Source organism: Toxorhynchites rutilus, chromosome 2, assembly GCF_029784135.1.
Source record: "Toxorhynchites rutilus septentrionalis strain SRP chromosome 2, ASM2978413v1, whole genome shotgun sequence".
In the NCBI taxonomy this organism is placed as follows: domain Eukaryota; kingdom Metazoa; phylum Arthropoda; class Insecta; order Diptera; family Culicidae; genus Toxorhynchites; species Toxorhynchites rutilus.
The window spans coordinates 126,131,030-126,148,246 of NC_073745.1; the positions used below are offsets into that span (position 1 = coordinate 126,131,030).

The following is a 17,217-nucleotide window of genomic DNA, read 5'->3' on the forward strand; positions in this document are numbered from 1 at the left end:
GGACAGTGGCTGATCAATTTAGCGTTACTGTTAGAATTTCATAACTGATGTTTTGATAAGCATTTAAGCGAAGGAAAATCAAAACAACATAAAAACTAAAGAGCTATACAGTAGAACTTCGATTATCCGCGAAAGTGAGTTCCCTAGTAATTATTTAAACCTTCCCGAAATTTGTCAGTGAGTGGGAGAGTCTTGCTTTTTTGTTTTGTTCATGGCCTTCACATTACCTGACCACTGATGTACACGACCTTACAGGCGGATAATTCAATAATTTCTGTATCGATGAAACATAGTTTTCATGCTAAAAAACCTTTTTTTTTTGAGTTCGCACCTCATTTTTAGCCCTTTAATGTGCTATCCGCGATTTTTGTTATACGCGACGACCTTGCCCGACCATTTCGGGGATAATCGGGGTTGTACTGTATAAATAACTTTTCGGACAAGGGGAGAAAAAATCAATGAGTCGTAAGTTTTCTGATAAAATTTTTCCCCGTGCGCACTTTGGAAGCCATCTAGACACTCAATGCAGTATGGTCGATAAGCAGTTGAAAAATAAAAAATATATTGAAAATATTTGATTACGCTATTGGCGATCTAACGCAAAACGTAAACGATCGGTGAGACATCTGGATTTTGTTTTTGAACTAAGAAAATGATGCTAATGTAACCTAAAACTCAAAAACAAATCACGTATATTTTACTTCCGGGCTTTCCAAGGTAGTTCTCACATGCAGGAATCGTGCATTTTTCTACTTGTGTTTGATTGTGCTCTCGAATTTCCCTCTTTAATTCAACCATTGTCAACATTTTTATAGTTTTCACTACTGAAAGAGGTAAATAAATAACATGTTATATATAAAATTGCGCAGAATTAAATTTCTTACAAACTCATCGCAATCAAATAATCTTTTGTGATTATAACATTGTAATTTATGGAAAGAACTACAAACCTTCCATAAGCTCACATGGCAAAATTTAAAACCATCATCACTTTCACCGCAGCGCCGCCTAGGTGTAGATTTTTACGTTAGATCGCCAATTGCGGAAAAGGTTTCGTATTGCGCTGACGACTAAAAGTGAATCGGAGTGGGCAAATAACTACACTCGACAAAAAAATATAGCAGCGAAATGCGACATCGAAAATTTCGAGTGATGTGAGAAATGCTGTAACACTGTTATAAAAAACATGAAGTGGGTTATATCTATGTTAGTTTACCGTCGAAAAAGAAAAAGACGGTACACTTCCTTTTCTGGACCTGTACATTACCCGGAAGGAAGATAATCGGCTAAAGTTTGGGATATACCGTAAACCAACGTCTACGAATAGATATATAACTTCCGACTCTAATCGCTTCGGCGCACAAAAACAAGCAGCCTTCCACTCCATGGTGTATCGTCTCCTCAACATACCAATGGAGAGAGATGATTACATAGCGGAGAAAAATAGAATCTACCATGCTGCAGAGCTGAATGGGTACAAGAGATGTTTTGTGGAGAAAATCCTTCGGAAACACGAGAAGAAGAAATGGAGAAAAAACAACACCACATTAGAGCCTGAGAAGGAACAACACAAAAGGATCAGCCTACCGTACTATCCCAAAATAACCAACACAGTCCAGTCTACACTCCGGAAACACGGATTTCATGTGGTGTACAAAAGTGAGAGCACCCTGAAAGACCTTTTGTGCAACCTGAAAGATAGAATTCCACCGGATGAAAAATCAGGGATCTATCAGATTCCCTGCAAAGACTGTACTAGTGTATACATCGGTCAAACTCGTCGGAAATTCAAAATCCGCCTACGTGAACATAAGAATGCGGTGGATAATGAACGAGCCAGCGAATCAAGTGTGGCAGCACATGCTTCAACTCAAGCCCACTGCGTAGACTGGGAGAAGGCAAAAATTATTAGAAATGTACGAAAAGCCTCACAGTTGAATGCATGGGAATCAATGTACATCTCAACCAGCGATTCCCCACTTATGAATGAAGAAGATGCACCAATATCATCTCAACTCTTCCATCTGACGAAGCTGATAACTCAGCAAACTATATCTTCGACAAGTACTGATAACCGTATGAATATGTGTTAGTGCTCCATCGTAACCAGTCGGACACCGTCCAGTAGATGGGCAACATCGAGCCCGAAACCGGTCGACGAAAAAGGTAATTTTAACCATTTTAATGTTTGTAAGGATTATAAGTGTTGTGTCCTAGTTCCGTGTCGCGTCTCGCGAGTGAATAGTATATCTATGGTATAACCGCAATGGTGACGTAGGACTATCGTTGATTCAGTGATCATTTGTTTGAAGTTGAATCTGAATCCATTCTGAATGAATGACTAAATGAATATTTGAGGCACTTCGAAAACGAGAGCTCTTTCACTTGCATGTTATTTTCAATGCTTATTTTGCAGCAGCGATATCTTTCCGGATTCTTCTCGAAGTCCACCACCAGTGGGTCATGCTAACTCGATAACCACCTGTTAATTGCACTTGATTGAAAAACCACAAAATCAATTGTATTTGGTCGCAGTATTATATGGATAGAAAACGTTAAAATAAACTCTTTTGAATGTAATTTGCAATTCCAAGGGGAACTGACAGATTATTTTTCAGCAACGGTCACTTCTTTCCGGATTCTTCTCGATAATCAGCAAACGTAAAGAGTTGCGCGCGTGTATGTGTGTGTGTGTGTGTGTGTGTGTGTGTGTGACGGTTGCTCCGATGTCTCAAGCGGAACCAATTTTCGATGCTGGTATTCTCTCGGTCGTTTTCTCTTCTCTTAATGATAATGAAACCCTTGATCCCTCGCTCGTTCAACTCGTTCAGTAACGATGTTGTCTTGTCGATGTCCTCACGAAAAATGAATGCGTTTCACCACCACAATATCCCTTAAGTATGCTTTTTGTCCGTGACTGAATCAAAAGAAGGTGTGGTTTACGATGGAAATTTGGAAGACAAACTAGAGGCGAATGAACTCTTTGAGTTTGAAACTTTCGGCGACTGAGCAATAATTGAAAATTATATGATTTTCGCGATGCGAAACATTTTCCATTGCGCGCGCGAACTGTATTCGATACGAAAATATTCTACTGATGGGGGAGAATAATCTTCAGAAGCTTTCCTGCTAATTTGTTGCACTTGATTGAAAAATCACGAAACCAAATGTATTCGATCGCAGCAGTACTATGTGGATAGAAAACATTAAAATAAACTCTTCCGCTTGAACATAATTTTCAATTCCAAGGGAACTGGCAGTAACGATGACATCATTCCGGATTCTTCTCGAAGTCCACCACCAGTGGTTAATGCTAACTTGATAATCACCTGTTAATTGCACTTGATTGAAAAATCACAAAACCAACTGTATTTGATCGCAGTTTTACATGGATAGGAAACATTAAAATAAACTTTTTCACGTGAATGTATTTTTCAATTCCCAGGGAAACTGGCAGATTATTTTTCAGCAACGATTGAATCTTTCCGGAATTTTCTCGATGCTGAATGGCATCTAAACGAAAAAAAATCAGTGCGTGTATGTGTGTGTGTGGCGGCTGCTTCGATGTCTTCCCGGGGAACCGTTTTTCGATGCTGATACTCTCTTGGTCACCTTCTCTTCTCCTCCTGCCTCCTGCCTCCTGGCTTTTCTGCCCTCCCTCACAGTTCCAAACAAACTGCATGTATTTCAGGTCAGGTCAGGCTAGGTAATGAATCCCTCGATCCCTTGATTCCTCGCCGAAAAAGAATAATTTTCAGAAGCTTTCCTGTTAATTGCGATCGATTGAAAAATCACAAAACCAAATGTATTTGGTTGCATTGTTATATGGATAGAAAACATTAAAATAAACTCTTTCTCATCAATGTATTTTTCAATTCCCAGGGGAACTGACAGAGTATTTTTCAGCAACGATTAGTTCTTTCCCGATTTTCCTCGATACTCGAAGCCCACCAGTGGTTAATGCTAACTCGATAACCACCTGTTAATAGCACTTAATTGAAAAATATTTGGTCACAGTGTTACATGGATAGAAAACATTAAAATGAACTCTTTCGCATGAATATATTTTTCAGTTTTCAGGGGAACTGGCAGATTATTTTTCAACAACGATTGAATCTTTCCGGAAATTTCTCGATGCTGAATGGCATCCAAACGAAAATAGTTCCGCGCGTGTATGTGTGTGTGTGTTGGCTGCTCCCATGTTTCAAGCGGAACCGTTTGTGGCATCACTCTCCTCCTGATGGATTCCCTTTCGGCCTAAGGTGCACAAAAAGGCTCTTGGTGACACCGTTCACCCGCGCTTTCATGATAAACGAAGAGCTTCACCACCACAACATCGACAACATGCTCCAATCGCTGTTCAATTATAACTGAGTGAATTTCCGAGTGGCGCTCGCTTATATACCGATTGGTGCTTTCAATAGCCTGTTTTGAAAGCAATTTTAAGACTATTGAAACAAGTTTTTGGATCAAAAAGTAACAAGTATATAACGCGTAGACATTTTATCTTTCGAATGAAGTGTTAATCATACCATTTCGTTCAGCTGTTTAGGAGCTATTAACGCTCAAAATCTCGGTCTCCGGCGTAACGCTTTCGTTTTCGAAACTTTGATTTTACACCCCGGTATAGAAATGAAAGACGTAGTCCTACGTCAAAATGCGTTCGTCAAAGCAACAACTGGACCTTGTATAATATAGCGCATTTCATTAAACTTACCTTGAGATGTTAAACTTTATTTCAATAAATGTAAACAAAGAATATATTCCGCATCTGCAAACTAAATTTTATGAGTTTAGAAATGATAATTGACGAATTTACGCAAAGCTGAATCAGCTCATGCGACATCTACATTAGTGTTTGTTTATTTTACGCACTGAAAAGCAAGATTCGGTGGTGATTATTCATTTTATTTCAATTTGGATTCATTTCAGCCATTGAATGTCGTCAGTGCATGGTAAGAAAGTTGGAGTTTTGTATATTTATGATGGTTTCAACACGCGATTCGACCAAAGTCATAGATAATCTTCGAAAATTTTAAGTTTGATAATGCATACCGGTTATTGATACTATGGATAATTGCGATGAAATCGATATCATATCAAATTGGCTGATATCATTGATTATGTAGGGGCCGATACGAGAAGGATTTGCAGTATTTTTAGCGCAAAACACCCTATTCATCGTTTACTTAATTGAAAAAAAATTAAAGTTACAATACTTATAACAAGCCACTCCTCGTAATACACATAGCCCATTGTAAAATGATTATTTTCTAACCTTTTCAGCGTGGAAAGAATACATGAAACCGGGAAATTTGAAGATAAATTCTGATTTTTCTAGAAAATTTGAACGAATTTCATACCAAAAAAACAAAACATCCTCATTTTACTCGCTGCGCCATCTGGTTGTAAATCCAACGTAAATTCGTCAATTGACGGTTTTCGTGATAGTTTGAGACCCCTTCCCCCTCTCTAAAGGAGGGCTCCCATACAAATACAACACAAATTTCTGCATTACTCGGGAATTAATCAAGCAAATGAAACCAAATTTGGCATGTGGAGGTTTTAGGGTGCAATAAATGATTCTATGGTGGTTAGACTCTCCACCCCCTCTCTAAAGGGGGGCTGCCATACAAATAAAACTCAAATGTCTGCATTACTCGATAATTAATCAAACAAATGGAACCAAATTTTGCATGTGGAGGTTTTAGGGTGCAATGAATGATTCTATGGTAGTTGGATACTCCTCCCCCTCTCTTAGGTGAGGCTGCCGTAAAAATGAAACACAAATTTCTGCATAACTCGAAAATTAATCAAGCAAATGAAACCAAATTTGGCATGTGGAAGTTTTAGGGTGCAATAAATGTTTTTACGGTGGTTAGACATTCCACCCCCTCTCTAAGGGGAAGCTGCCATACGAATGAAATTCTACATAATCCGAATACTGATCAAGCAAAATGGAGCAAAATTTGTCATGCGAATATTTTAGGGGACACGAAACGTTTCCACGGTGAATAGACACTCCTCTCCTCAATCCAAGGGGGAGGGGGTCACTGCCCTACAAATGAAACATACATTTCTGCATAACTCAAGAACTAATCAAGCAAACTGAATCAAATTTGACATGTGGAGGTTTTAGGGGACAAGAAACATTTCTAAAGTGGTTCAACATTCATCCCACCTTTTCAGGGGGGGGGGGGGGGGGAGAATGTTTCTATGATAGTATGACACCCCTCCCTTCTCTGAATTACACATATTTCAATCAAAAATATTCCAACCAAACATGACAATTGAAAATTTTCGAAAACTCTGAAGGAAAAAGGGATAATTCGTAAAATTCAATTCCCATATGTTCTACAATTACATAGTGACAAGTGCTGTTAGTCCATTTGATGTTTGCGCTAGCGAAATTGATCTTTGTTCGGAACTGGAAATGGATTTTAATGTGATGAAATTCACTCCTATATCTTCTTCTATCTATACCAATAAAAAAGTATCGCCGAATATGTTGATAAGAGCAGAACTCGAGGAAGGAACTGTCCGATTTAGGGCTGTCTTTATTCTATCATATTTTCTGTATAAAACGCATAAATTTTATTCCAGATAAACGGAGAAACATGTTATTTGCAAGTGGTTGAGAAATTTTGAACGAGAATTGTGTCTGAAAATAATCTGATATTATAATGATGGGTTTTGTTACAAATACTAGAAATTTAGTAAGAAAACGTGAATGTTTGAAGGTATTGATAACAAAAAACAAAGGTTGGGCGGGACGAAGTTTGCCGGGTCAGCTAGTAAAAGAATAAAAGTAAACAAGTGATGCTGATGAAAAAGCGAGCGAATAACACTGAGACAACAATTCACAACAATTTACATACGCTATCATACTAAAATGTCATATTTCATAATTTTTTCACAAAATCAAATGTCTTCAGAGTCAAATGACTTCAAAATGAAGACATGTCTTCAAGCCTGGCATATCTGAATCCACTCAATGATTGTTATCGCAACTGTCAACGCCATATGGTCAACAGGGGGAGCGGTATGAAAATGTCCACGCTTGCCCACAGAGGGGGAGGGGACGTACTTTTGCTGTGCACAACAGTCCCTTATGTTCAATCAAGTTTAACCTTAAAATGAAACTTATTTGCCGTATAATAAATTAATAAACTTATAAACTAATAATAACCAAAGTGATAACGATTTTTATTGGTCTGCAAGATTTGCAAATAGGTCTTTGAGGTACAGTTAAAGCGGGACATAAGACTGATGTTGGGACTTGCTAATATGTCTTTAACCGGTGAGGCAGACTGTCTTCCTAGTGCTGATTCGGATAGTTGAACCCTGGCAAAATGAAGTTTCGTATAAGACCAGATCACAGATTAAAATTCAATTGCTAATTCTTATGCTAAACATATTATAGTCATCAAAATTAAACAAATAATACTCTTATTAAAACGTTAAATCGTCACGTCTCGGAAACCACTCTTCATATTTTTGTGGCGATTTACATATTTGGAATCTTGCTTATGGATTCGGAATTGTTTCGGAAATAAACCAATTCTATTAGCCACCACATTCAATATAAAATGTTGATGAGACGATATCCAAGACACCAATCTGAGAGCACACAAAGTGACCACAAAAGCGTAAATTGAATCTCCCATTCAATTTTCATTGAACTTCAATTGAATGTTCAGTGTTTTCGGTATAATTCGGTGGAAACTGGTCTCGGAGATGCTTAGATGTTATGATCGACAAATAACTTGACGGCTTTTGGCCTCTTAGGCAGCTCGCACACCGGAGCAATAAGCAACTAGAAGGCAGCAATACGCAATAAGAAACAGGCATACCACAGCAATAAAAACGCCTGAGATTGTGCAAACAATCTGCTTAACGTTCAATCCTAGGACCATCCCTATAATAAGATATAACCAATTTCTTATAATGAAAATAATGTTAGTTATATGTCGGATCCATTTTCGAATTGGTTATATCTCGTGTATGGTTATTTCTAGGATAAAATGTTCTTTTTCTTCTGCTTAAATGGCACCAACGTTCCCAGAGGAATAGAGCCGTCTCAGTGCAGTATTTCTTGCGTCATTTTTATTAGTAATTAGTGGGGATGCATTCTGAGTGGCAAGCTCTAGCATACGCGTGACCACAGTGCAAGTCGGAAGACATTCCTCTGATGAAAAATCCCCCGGCCAGAACGGGAATCGAACCCGAGCTACCGGCATGATAATGTGGGACGCTAACCACTCGGCCACGGGAGCACGTTTTGAGATATAAAATTTTTTAATATTAAATGCAAATGCATTTGAGCAAGATTTTATAACAGTGCATTTATAATGTTATTTTTCCTAAATAGTTCATTGTTTTTCCAACAACTTTGTTTAACATTATATTTTAATCAGACATTTGAGTTACGTTTTTTTGAAAAAAAGATAAATGATTTTGAAAACGGCCTTTCCAAAAATCACTCGTAATTTAAATCGGTCATGTGGCAATGAAAATTGGGACTTTAGGTAGTTTCCATCATAAGTTCAAAGTTCCAAAAAATCGGAGAGGAAATTTGCTGTTTTTTGGTCAATTTGGCGTAGAAATGTTCTGTTGCTTTTGCTACGATTAGGTGGAGTGAAATGCATGTCCACGTTTTAAAAATATATACGATTTCGATTGTCCTGAGTGTAGGTTTTGTGTGGACCATAGTCAATTGCAGCAGAGCGTTATGCGAGACGTAGCTTTAAAATTATCAGACTGTGCTACCAAGGAAGCAATACGCATGCGCCAAACGCCGGCTATTTAGCATGGAGTCTTCTCATTTCAAAGCTACACCCCAAGTTTATATAGTTTATATACATTGTGGTTGCATGAATGAGTTGAATTTTTCAATTTTTTATGACTTCGAGTTTTTGACGCATACACAAACGATCAGAACCTTTTTATATATATAGAGATTCAGTGTTCTCCAAGCGGTTCCTGGAGAACTTCAATAATGTGATAGGGTTTATGTTTCACTCTAGTAATCAAAACACGGGTTTTCCAATAGTACGACTATATTTCATTTATAAGTATCACTACGTAAATAAATTTGGGAATAAATAAATACCTAATGTCTTCAACAAGAACACAAAAACAAATAAAATCATCACCAGACCAGCCCCTACAAAACAACGCCCAGTGAAGGTGATCTCTTCCTGTGGTGGGCGAACCTTGTTCGCAAGACCAATCTAAAACGGATATTGTTTATCGACATATTTGCGACTGTTATGTTATTTGATCACTTACCCAGCCACCGTTTACGGAGATCCAAGTGACGAGTTCGTCTTCGATAACATCCGCCACTCCTTCAATCAGTTTAGGAAGATACTCAGGATGTCCTTGGCGAACACAATCTACCGATAACCCCCCGGCGATTGCGAACAGTGACACAATTTTGCCCCAGGTTATGTCAGGTTTGAATAAATCTCTTGCTATTGCACTGAGCAGGACGGGAGCTGTCTCGGGAGTCTTCAGTTCACCGCGACCTAAGCGGGTAAGTTGGCGTGCCACACCGTTGTACAGACGAGGGTACATTCGTTCGAGCTCTTCGCCGACCTGCGGTAGTGTTAATAGATATTATGTATATTATACTAGAACACGTTCGAGTTAGTACACTTAACAACGCCGGGAAGACTTCGCGAACCACGTGGATGGATGGGGTCCCAACGATACTCCGGATGCGCTGCAGTCCTAGCTTCCGGTTGAACACGCCGGACTTTTTCAGTCTACATCGAATGTACTGGCCACAGAGACACTTGCCTTGGGTTATGATGTCTTGCGAAGGAAGGGCAGGTTGTTTCCAGCCGATTGTGCTGGATAACTTTCGAGAGACCACATCGCTTACATTGCTAAGTCTTCGTCTAGCTGCTGATGCTGCCGTGCTCGTTGGATGTAACGATCCAGAGCTGATCGAACCAGGAGGATCTCCCAGCAGCGCAGTAGAGTGGAAACTGGCAGGAAAACTGAACTTCCGTCGCGGCAATACCGGAGGGTTTAGGCGTTCGGATAAAACATGACTGTTGTGAGTGGTTGCGGGTTCGGTGGTCAGCATGGTGAAAGATACTGAAATAATAAGAGAAAAAATATTGTTATTACAATATTCATTTTCAGGTATCAGATATCTGAATGCTAAATATGTTTTCAAAATGAATTTGTTTCTTTATCATCAATTGATACCAATTCTAACAAGTTCTAATGCATAAACTTCAAATCGCATCATCGCCATACTGTTCATGATGATGTTCAAACAATCATTAAGAAGATAATCGTTTAATTGAAAACAGCAGAATAAGCTGCATGAATATTGAATCATTTTCATTTTACTCGTTCATATCACTTCTGTTGATCTATAGTTGTTTTATCCTTTCGCTCCATGCATCCCACGCTAGTTCTTGTGAGGCGGAGCGAAAATTGAAATATCTCATACGCGATCTATCAGCAGAGAAGAGTTGCCGATGAATGGAAATAACGCTGGATGCTGTAAAGCGTGGGCACAAAACAATCATCATGTGGTGCATAAAGGGTACTTTGGATCGTGTGTTGCGGTAGATCGATGATTATCTACTCGCTCGCTTCTAGAGGGCGTGTGTTTAGGGTTGAACATCTGAGAATGGGCAGCGTGTTCTCCATGGCAACAGCTGCATTCATTAGGGTGCCATTGAAAATAGTGATTTTTCGGTTTCCAAAAAACTTGAATTTTGTCGTCTGCGACACTACCGTAAACAGAAAACAGATCTAAACTTTATGCACAGGTATTATTTGTTTGATATTTTCAATAAATTAGTTCATTTGTGCATTTAAGCTTTCTACTTTGGTACCTATTTGACTGGAAACATAAAAAAAATCATCGAATAAAATGCTTCTCGAATGAAGCGAATAAAAATCAAACTTCGGACACTAAATCAAATTTCGGACAGATTGAATTCAAATTTCGCGCACTTTATTTTGTATTTTTTTGTACGAAAATTACATTACACTTGATTATATTTTATAATAAACTGCGAAATACTTACCAAGCAAACACAGTAAACTGTTAACGATGATGAAAGCTAATGAAACACGGGAGAAATTTAAATATGAACGAATAAATTCTACGTTCTCACGCTAAGCAAACGTCAAACACAAACGATAATGAGTAGTGTTGTCAGATTTTTGCCGATAATGTTAAAATTTAAATGTAGTTATCATATGAAATGATAGTGAAACCAAGGGATTACTCTAAAGAAGCAATTGTGATATTAATTTCATAGTTTTGTCATCAGTGCATTAAGCATTTCAAGATATTAGAACAAAGTAACCGAAATATGATGTTGTTCGAAATATGATCGATCCAGAACGGTAGTAAATAACTAGTAATTTGAGCTAATATTTTGCATTGGGTATTTTATCGTGTAAGTTGACATTTTGCATGAACTTCCATATGAAAAAATCGAGATGACCATTTTCATTGGCACCCTAAACCGTACGTTTTGCCTTGTATTTCGAAAAGTCCCAGTGGGTCGATTTTTGACAAAAAAAATCGAGATGACAGTAGATGTTTCATGCAATTTAAAGACATTTGGCATCAATTTTTTGAAATCACGATTTTCCCCCTTTGGGTGTTTTTTCTATTTTCAAAAACCTTAAACTTTGATCGCTTTGCGCCACTTCCCATTAAGTTCGATTGAGCTGAACTTTTGCACAGGGTGATGAACGTGTCACGAGGTGATAAACATTTTTTATGGAGTAACTTTTTGAAATTTTAGGGTCGATTTTTTCCCATAAATTCATTGGCACCCTAATGTACATATTAGGCTGTCAAAAAAGTCCTGCGGTATTTTTTTTAAATTTTCATTTGTTCATAAAATTAGTTACAATCATCTGTTTTAAGTCAAATATGCGCCGTTTTGTTCGATGACTTGTTCCCAACGAGATGCCAACTTCATAATACCCCTGTTATAGAAGCTCGCTTCCTTATTGGCAAAAAACTCGGTTAGCCAATTTTCACAGGCCTCTTTTGTGGCTAACTTCTGACTACCTAGCTCGTTCGCCATGGACAAAAACAGGTGGTAAATAGTCACTTGGTGCAAGGTCCGGACTATACGGCGGATGCAAAAAAAACCTCCCATCCGAGCTCCCGGAGCTTCTGGCGCGTCACCAAAGAAGTGTGTGGCCTGGCGTTGTCCTGATGGAAGACAATGCGGCCTCTGTTTATCAAAGATGGCCTCTTCTTCATGAGTGCTACCTTCAAGCGGTCCAGTTGTTGGCAGTACAGGTCCGAATTGAGCGTTTGGCCATAGGGAAGCAGCTCATAATAGATTATTCCTTGACAATCCCACCAAACACACAGTAGAACCTTCCTGGCCGTTAATGAGGGCTTGGCCACCATCTGAGCCGCTTCAGCGGGCTTCGACCACGACCGTTTGCGCTTCACGTTGTCGTAAGTGACCCACTTTTCATCGCCAGTCACTATCCGCTTCAGAAACGGGTCGATTTTGTTGCAATTCAGCAGCGATTCACATGCGTCGATACGGTCAAAGATGTTTTTTTTGCGTCAACGTGTGTGGCACCCATACATCGAGCTTCTTTGTGAATCCAAGCTTCTTCAAATGGTTAATAACGGTTTGATGACTTATCCCCAGCTCTTGGCTGATACTACGGCTGCTACTATACCGGTCTTTCTCGGCTAATTCAGCGATTTTGTCGCAATTTTCGACGACAGGCCTTCCGGAGCGTGGTGCATCTTCGACGACCTCAACACCAGAACGAAACCGTTGAAACCATCGTTGTGCGGTGGAAATGGAAACTGTATCGGGTCCATAAACTGCACAAATTTTATTGGCAGCTTGAGATGCATTTTTGCCTTTGTTATAGTAGTACTGTAAAATATGTCGGATTTTCTCTTTATTTTACTCCATATTTGCGACACTATAACTCACGAACGACTTAACCAAACAAAACTGTCAAGGACTATATTATAGCGCGCAAAAATACCTTTCTAACAAGCTATAGTATGACTCGATACAATGAATAAAACTAGAACTACGCGCTTACAACGACACCTCGCGGAAATACCGCAGGACTTTTTTGACAGCCTAATATAAAAAGGTTCGTGCTAGTTGAACTTCTAGGCATGAATCCATGTTGTTCCTCGGCTATATAATGTTTACAAGTATGGGAGATAATTATCTCGAACAATTTAGATACGCACACATGCGATTTTTCTGTGGCTTCTGGCATCTTTTTTACTGCCTTTTTTTGAAAACAGGGAAAACGTATGATTGTTATTAAATTTACATATTTGTATTTTAAAAACGCAGTCATGGAGATATTTGAGTTACTTTCAAATAGAAATCTTCCAACAGTAATGCAAAAATAAAAATACTTCATTTGGTAACAAAAAGACGGGTGGGTAATGTCGGGGACATAACCGGAGTGACGTAGGACTATACAAAGGGGACAGCTTTTGTTAAATATATATTTTAAATATATTGTTTTATTTTCTTCTCCTACGTGAATACCTACCAATCTACCTTAAAAATGGATTAGTTTACTGTTTACTCTTCATGAATATGTTGATGGTTCCGAAAAGAACCTTTGGTGTTGTGTTTTTGTTATCACTCGATATTCCCATCTTGTTCGGTTAAACCTACCTGTTTAGCTATTGCGTTTGTCACTCGCCACAGCTTTCACAGTTGGAAAATTTCTTCCCATCCAGCTTGTGACATGTTGTTCAGTAAATTACATTTGATGCGACGTGCCGGAGAAACACTTTGCCACTCACTGAAACTAATTGTTGCCTTGATGAGCGCCGAACCGAAGCTGCTCTGTTCTTGATGCGGGTTTTCTGATTGTCGTGAGCAGCTTTGCAAGCCAATTCGAGCACTCCGACGGCCGAAACTCTATAATCGCTGTTAGGTATACTGGTGCTCCGGCACCAATCCGTTCGGCCTAGTTACCCTTGCGGAGCAATCAGTGAATGCGACCAACAGGGAACTGGAGACTTGCACGGTTCGAGTGAGACTTTGCCTTTCCCTTAACTTGTCATCCTTTGTTACGTCCACGATGCCGATGCCGTACAACCACACGGGTTTACGGTTTCAAAGAAAATAAGATATTTTTTTGGGGTCCGCGTGTTTTATACTCTAGCAGTACACACTCACAGGATAGAGACAAATCGGCAGACTCAGCCAGAGGGGCGAGTCCAACGAGACGAACGAATGAGCGTTAAAAGGGAGCGATGGCAAAAAAATACATTCATTACGATTTGTTCGCTCGTTGGATTCACATACAGGCTAAAAAGGGTCCTTTCCAGGATCACAAAATTATCTTCAATCTAAAGAGTTTATTGTTTTGTTATCACGCGATATCCCCATCTTGTTCGGCTAAACCTTGCTGTTTAGCGATTGCATTTGCCACTCGCCACAGCTTTCACAGTTGGAAAATTTCTTCCCATCCAGCTTGTGACATATTACAGTAAATTACATTCAATGGCACTTCGCATTACCACCACTCAGTATCGGATTGGAGGTAATTTTAACCTGTAATTGAACATTTGCGATGACAGTGGTACAGTGTCGACCTTCAATGTGGGGTCATAATTTGGACCCCGAACTCTATGTTTACAAAAAAGTCCAACTAAATATGTCGCATTACTGGTCCGTCCAATTAGCTAAATGTCGAGATAAGTGTAAATTACTGTACTTTCAATCTAGAAGCAATTTAAGAATTGGTGAAAATCAATAAGCTCAGAACAACTGCCAAATTCACATACTCATCATATCCTGGCAAACAAATTATGAAAAAATCAATTTGTGTTTTATTATTATTTTGGATATTGTCTTAGAAAGCATTGAACTGTATTTCCTGAACTCTTTTTTAGAAGGTTTAATGGCCCTGAAAAGCGCCTTGTTTTATGGAATGGTTCCAATTTAGAAAACTTAGTATACGTGGTCTTGAAAAAAACCATTTCGAAGGCCCTCGATGCCGCCTTGTTCTGGATTTGCCACCAAAGCAGTGTGTATAAAGAACAAACTTTTTTCTTCTGCTACCTGATGCCGTTTTGCGATTGCGTTTGCCACTCGCCACTCGCTGCAACTGCCTGTTGTCTTGATGTCCACAGAACCGAATGTGTTCTGTTCCGAATGCGGGTTTTCTTATCGTCGCGAGCAGCTTTACCAGCTAACTCGATCACTTCGGCGGCCGAAACTATATAACGCCGGCTAGGTGGACTGGTGCACTGGTACTAACGCGCTCGGCCTAGCTACCCTTGCGGGGAACTCCAGATCAACACGGTTCGAGCGGGATTTTGCCTTTCCCTTCACTTTTCCTCCTTTACCATGTCCAGACATGGCTGCTTGGGTTGGTTTGTTGATGTGTTGTGATGCGAACCGATGTGGTGTACGGTTTGAATGAGAATGATCGTTACGGAAGGAAGGAAGGAAGGTCTTGTATTATAGAGACTTTAAACTTTTGCAGTTCATTCGTCTCTATCCTGAGATAGGCCCTTTGAAAACTCTACTCTACTCTATTACTCTACTCCAGCGCTACCACCTCCGCCCTCCTGCCTTGAGAAAGGCACTCGATCCCTCGCCGTCCAGCTCGTCCAGCAACGATGTTGTCCAGTCGGTGTCCACACGAAGAATGATCGTTACGGCAGCGGAGCGGGGATTTATAAGCTGACTGGCTGGCTCGAGAATTACGCATGTATGAGACTGCGACCTGCGGTTTCGTTCATTTTTTTCTTTTTCCTTTCCAATCGTGGTTCATTCTATTTCGCTGCTGCTCTGGTTGCCCGTTTTGGTCGGTTCGATTTGAGGAGCACAAAACGGACCAATCAAAAATGGGCACATAGTGCATTTTGACAATGCTTGATATTTCACAATTATTCAATTATTTATCTCAAGAAAAATGAAATGTTATTCGTTATGATAGATGCGTAGATATATTTCCTATCAATTGATGCAAAAACCTTTGCGATCTATTGAGAAATGCTCGAGTTATAAGCGTTCCAAATCTTGCATTTTTTCCTACTTGTTCAGTGCCTAGATTTCCATTTCACCCCCTATATCTTCCGGTTAGACGTAGTCCTACGTCAAAATAATACCTTTCTCACGAGGGTTTCTCGGAAACTAGCATTTAATCAATTTTCTGGAAGCCGCTTCGAGAATCAAGGTGAATCCAAAAGGACAACTGTTAAGAAGTAACAAATAGTATACAGTGATCGGATCCACCATGCCGATCTCTTTTCCCTTCTTTTGAAAGTCGAAACAAAGCATTCGGATTATTCTATTTAGATAAAGTTATAGTGTCATATGAGAGTTAAAAGGTTTGCTTTCTGTTTTCAGAATAATGGTTTTTATTTCTCTAAAAATTGCGAATGTATGTGCTAATGTATGAAAATTGACTCAAACTCATAATCGTACGCTGGTTGAAATCTCTACTCGATTTCGAAGGCGTTGCCTAGGAATGTCCAATGGTGTATAGGATCAGAATGTTTCAAGCTTTGCCAAGACAATGACCCAGAGCTCAAGGCATATAAAGTTCGTACATAGTGTTGCGTTTAGAGGGAGAAACGACTGAAACACGTATTTACGTTATGACTTTCGGATATCTAAGCGATACTTATTATTCTGTCTGTGACATTTATTCGCGTTGTGTCGACATCTGGATACGAAATTAGTTTGTGTGAGGCCAACTATTCTCTATCAAATTAGTCGACCCTGAGGCAGTTTTAAATTGCTAAAATTTGTATGAAATTTTTTTCTTGCCGTTATTTACCTACTAGAAGTACGTTGTTCTGACCCCAATTTAAACTATTTTCTATGATTTTTCAGATATTCTCTCCAAAACTTACCATTATAATATAAAAATATCTATTATTCCAAAAGCTTGTTTTCGATTTTCAAAAGACGGGAGAAGATATCTGCATGGTGGAGTACGAATACGGGGTTGAGTCACTATAACTCGCCAGAAATCTAGTGTTGTCATTGAAAAAAAGAAAGAGCCCAGAGAAAATGAGCTGCAGCATGAAGATCTTGAGGACTGACAAGTCCCAGTTTGAGCTTTTGAACAAGAAAAGGTATGATGTAAACCGAGAGAGAAGATTCAGCGTGAAACTCTCGATGTTCCATTGATTAAAACCGATGTGAAAAACCAGTTTGTATTTCAGCAAGACAATAACCCAAAACACAA

At 39.2% G+C, this 17,217-nt stretch overlaps 1 protein-coding gene across 1 annotated transcript in view; it reads right to left on the reverse strand.

Annotated features, from left to right (window-relative positions):
- Nucleotides 1-9,943: 9,943 nt before the first annotated feature.
- The window catches only part of LOC129769839 (uncharacterized), a 48,958-nt gene continuing 41,684 nt past the window's right edge, over nucleotides 9,944-17,217 (reverse strand). The window contains exon 3 of the mRNA XM_055772333.1: nucleotides 9,944-10,107. Coding sequence (XP_055628308.1) covers nucleotides 10,090-10,107 — 18 coding nt within the window. The 3' untranslated portion in view covers nucleotides 9,944-10,089. The remainder of the gene's footprint in view (nucleotides 10,108-17,217) is intronic.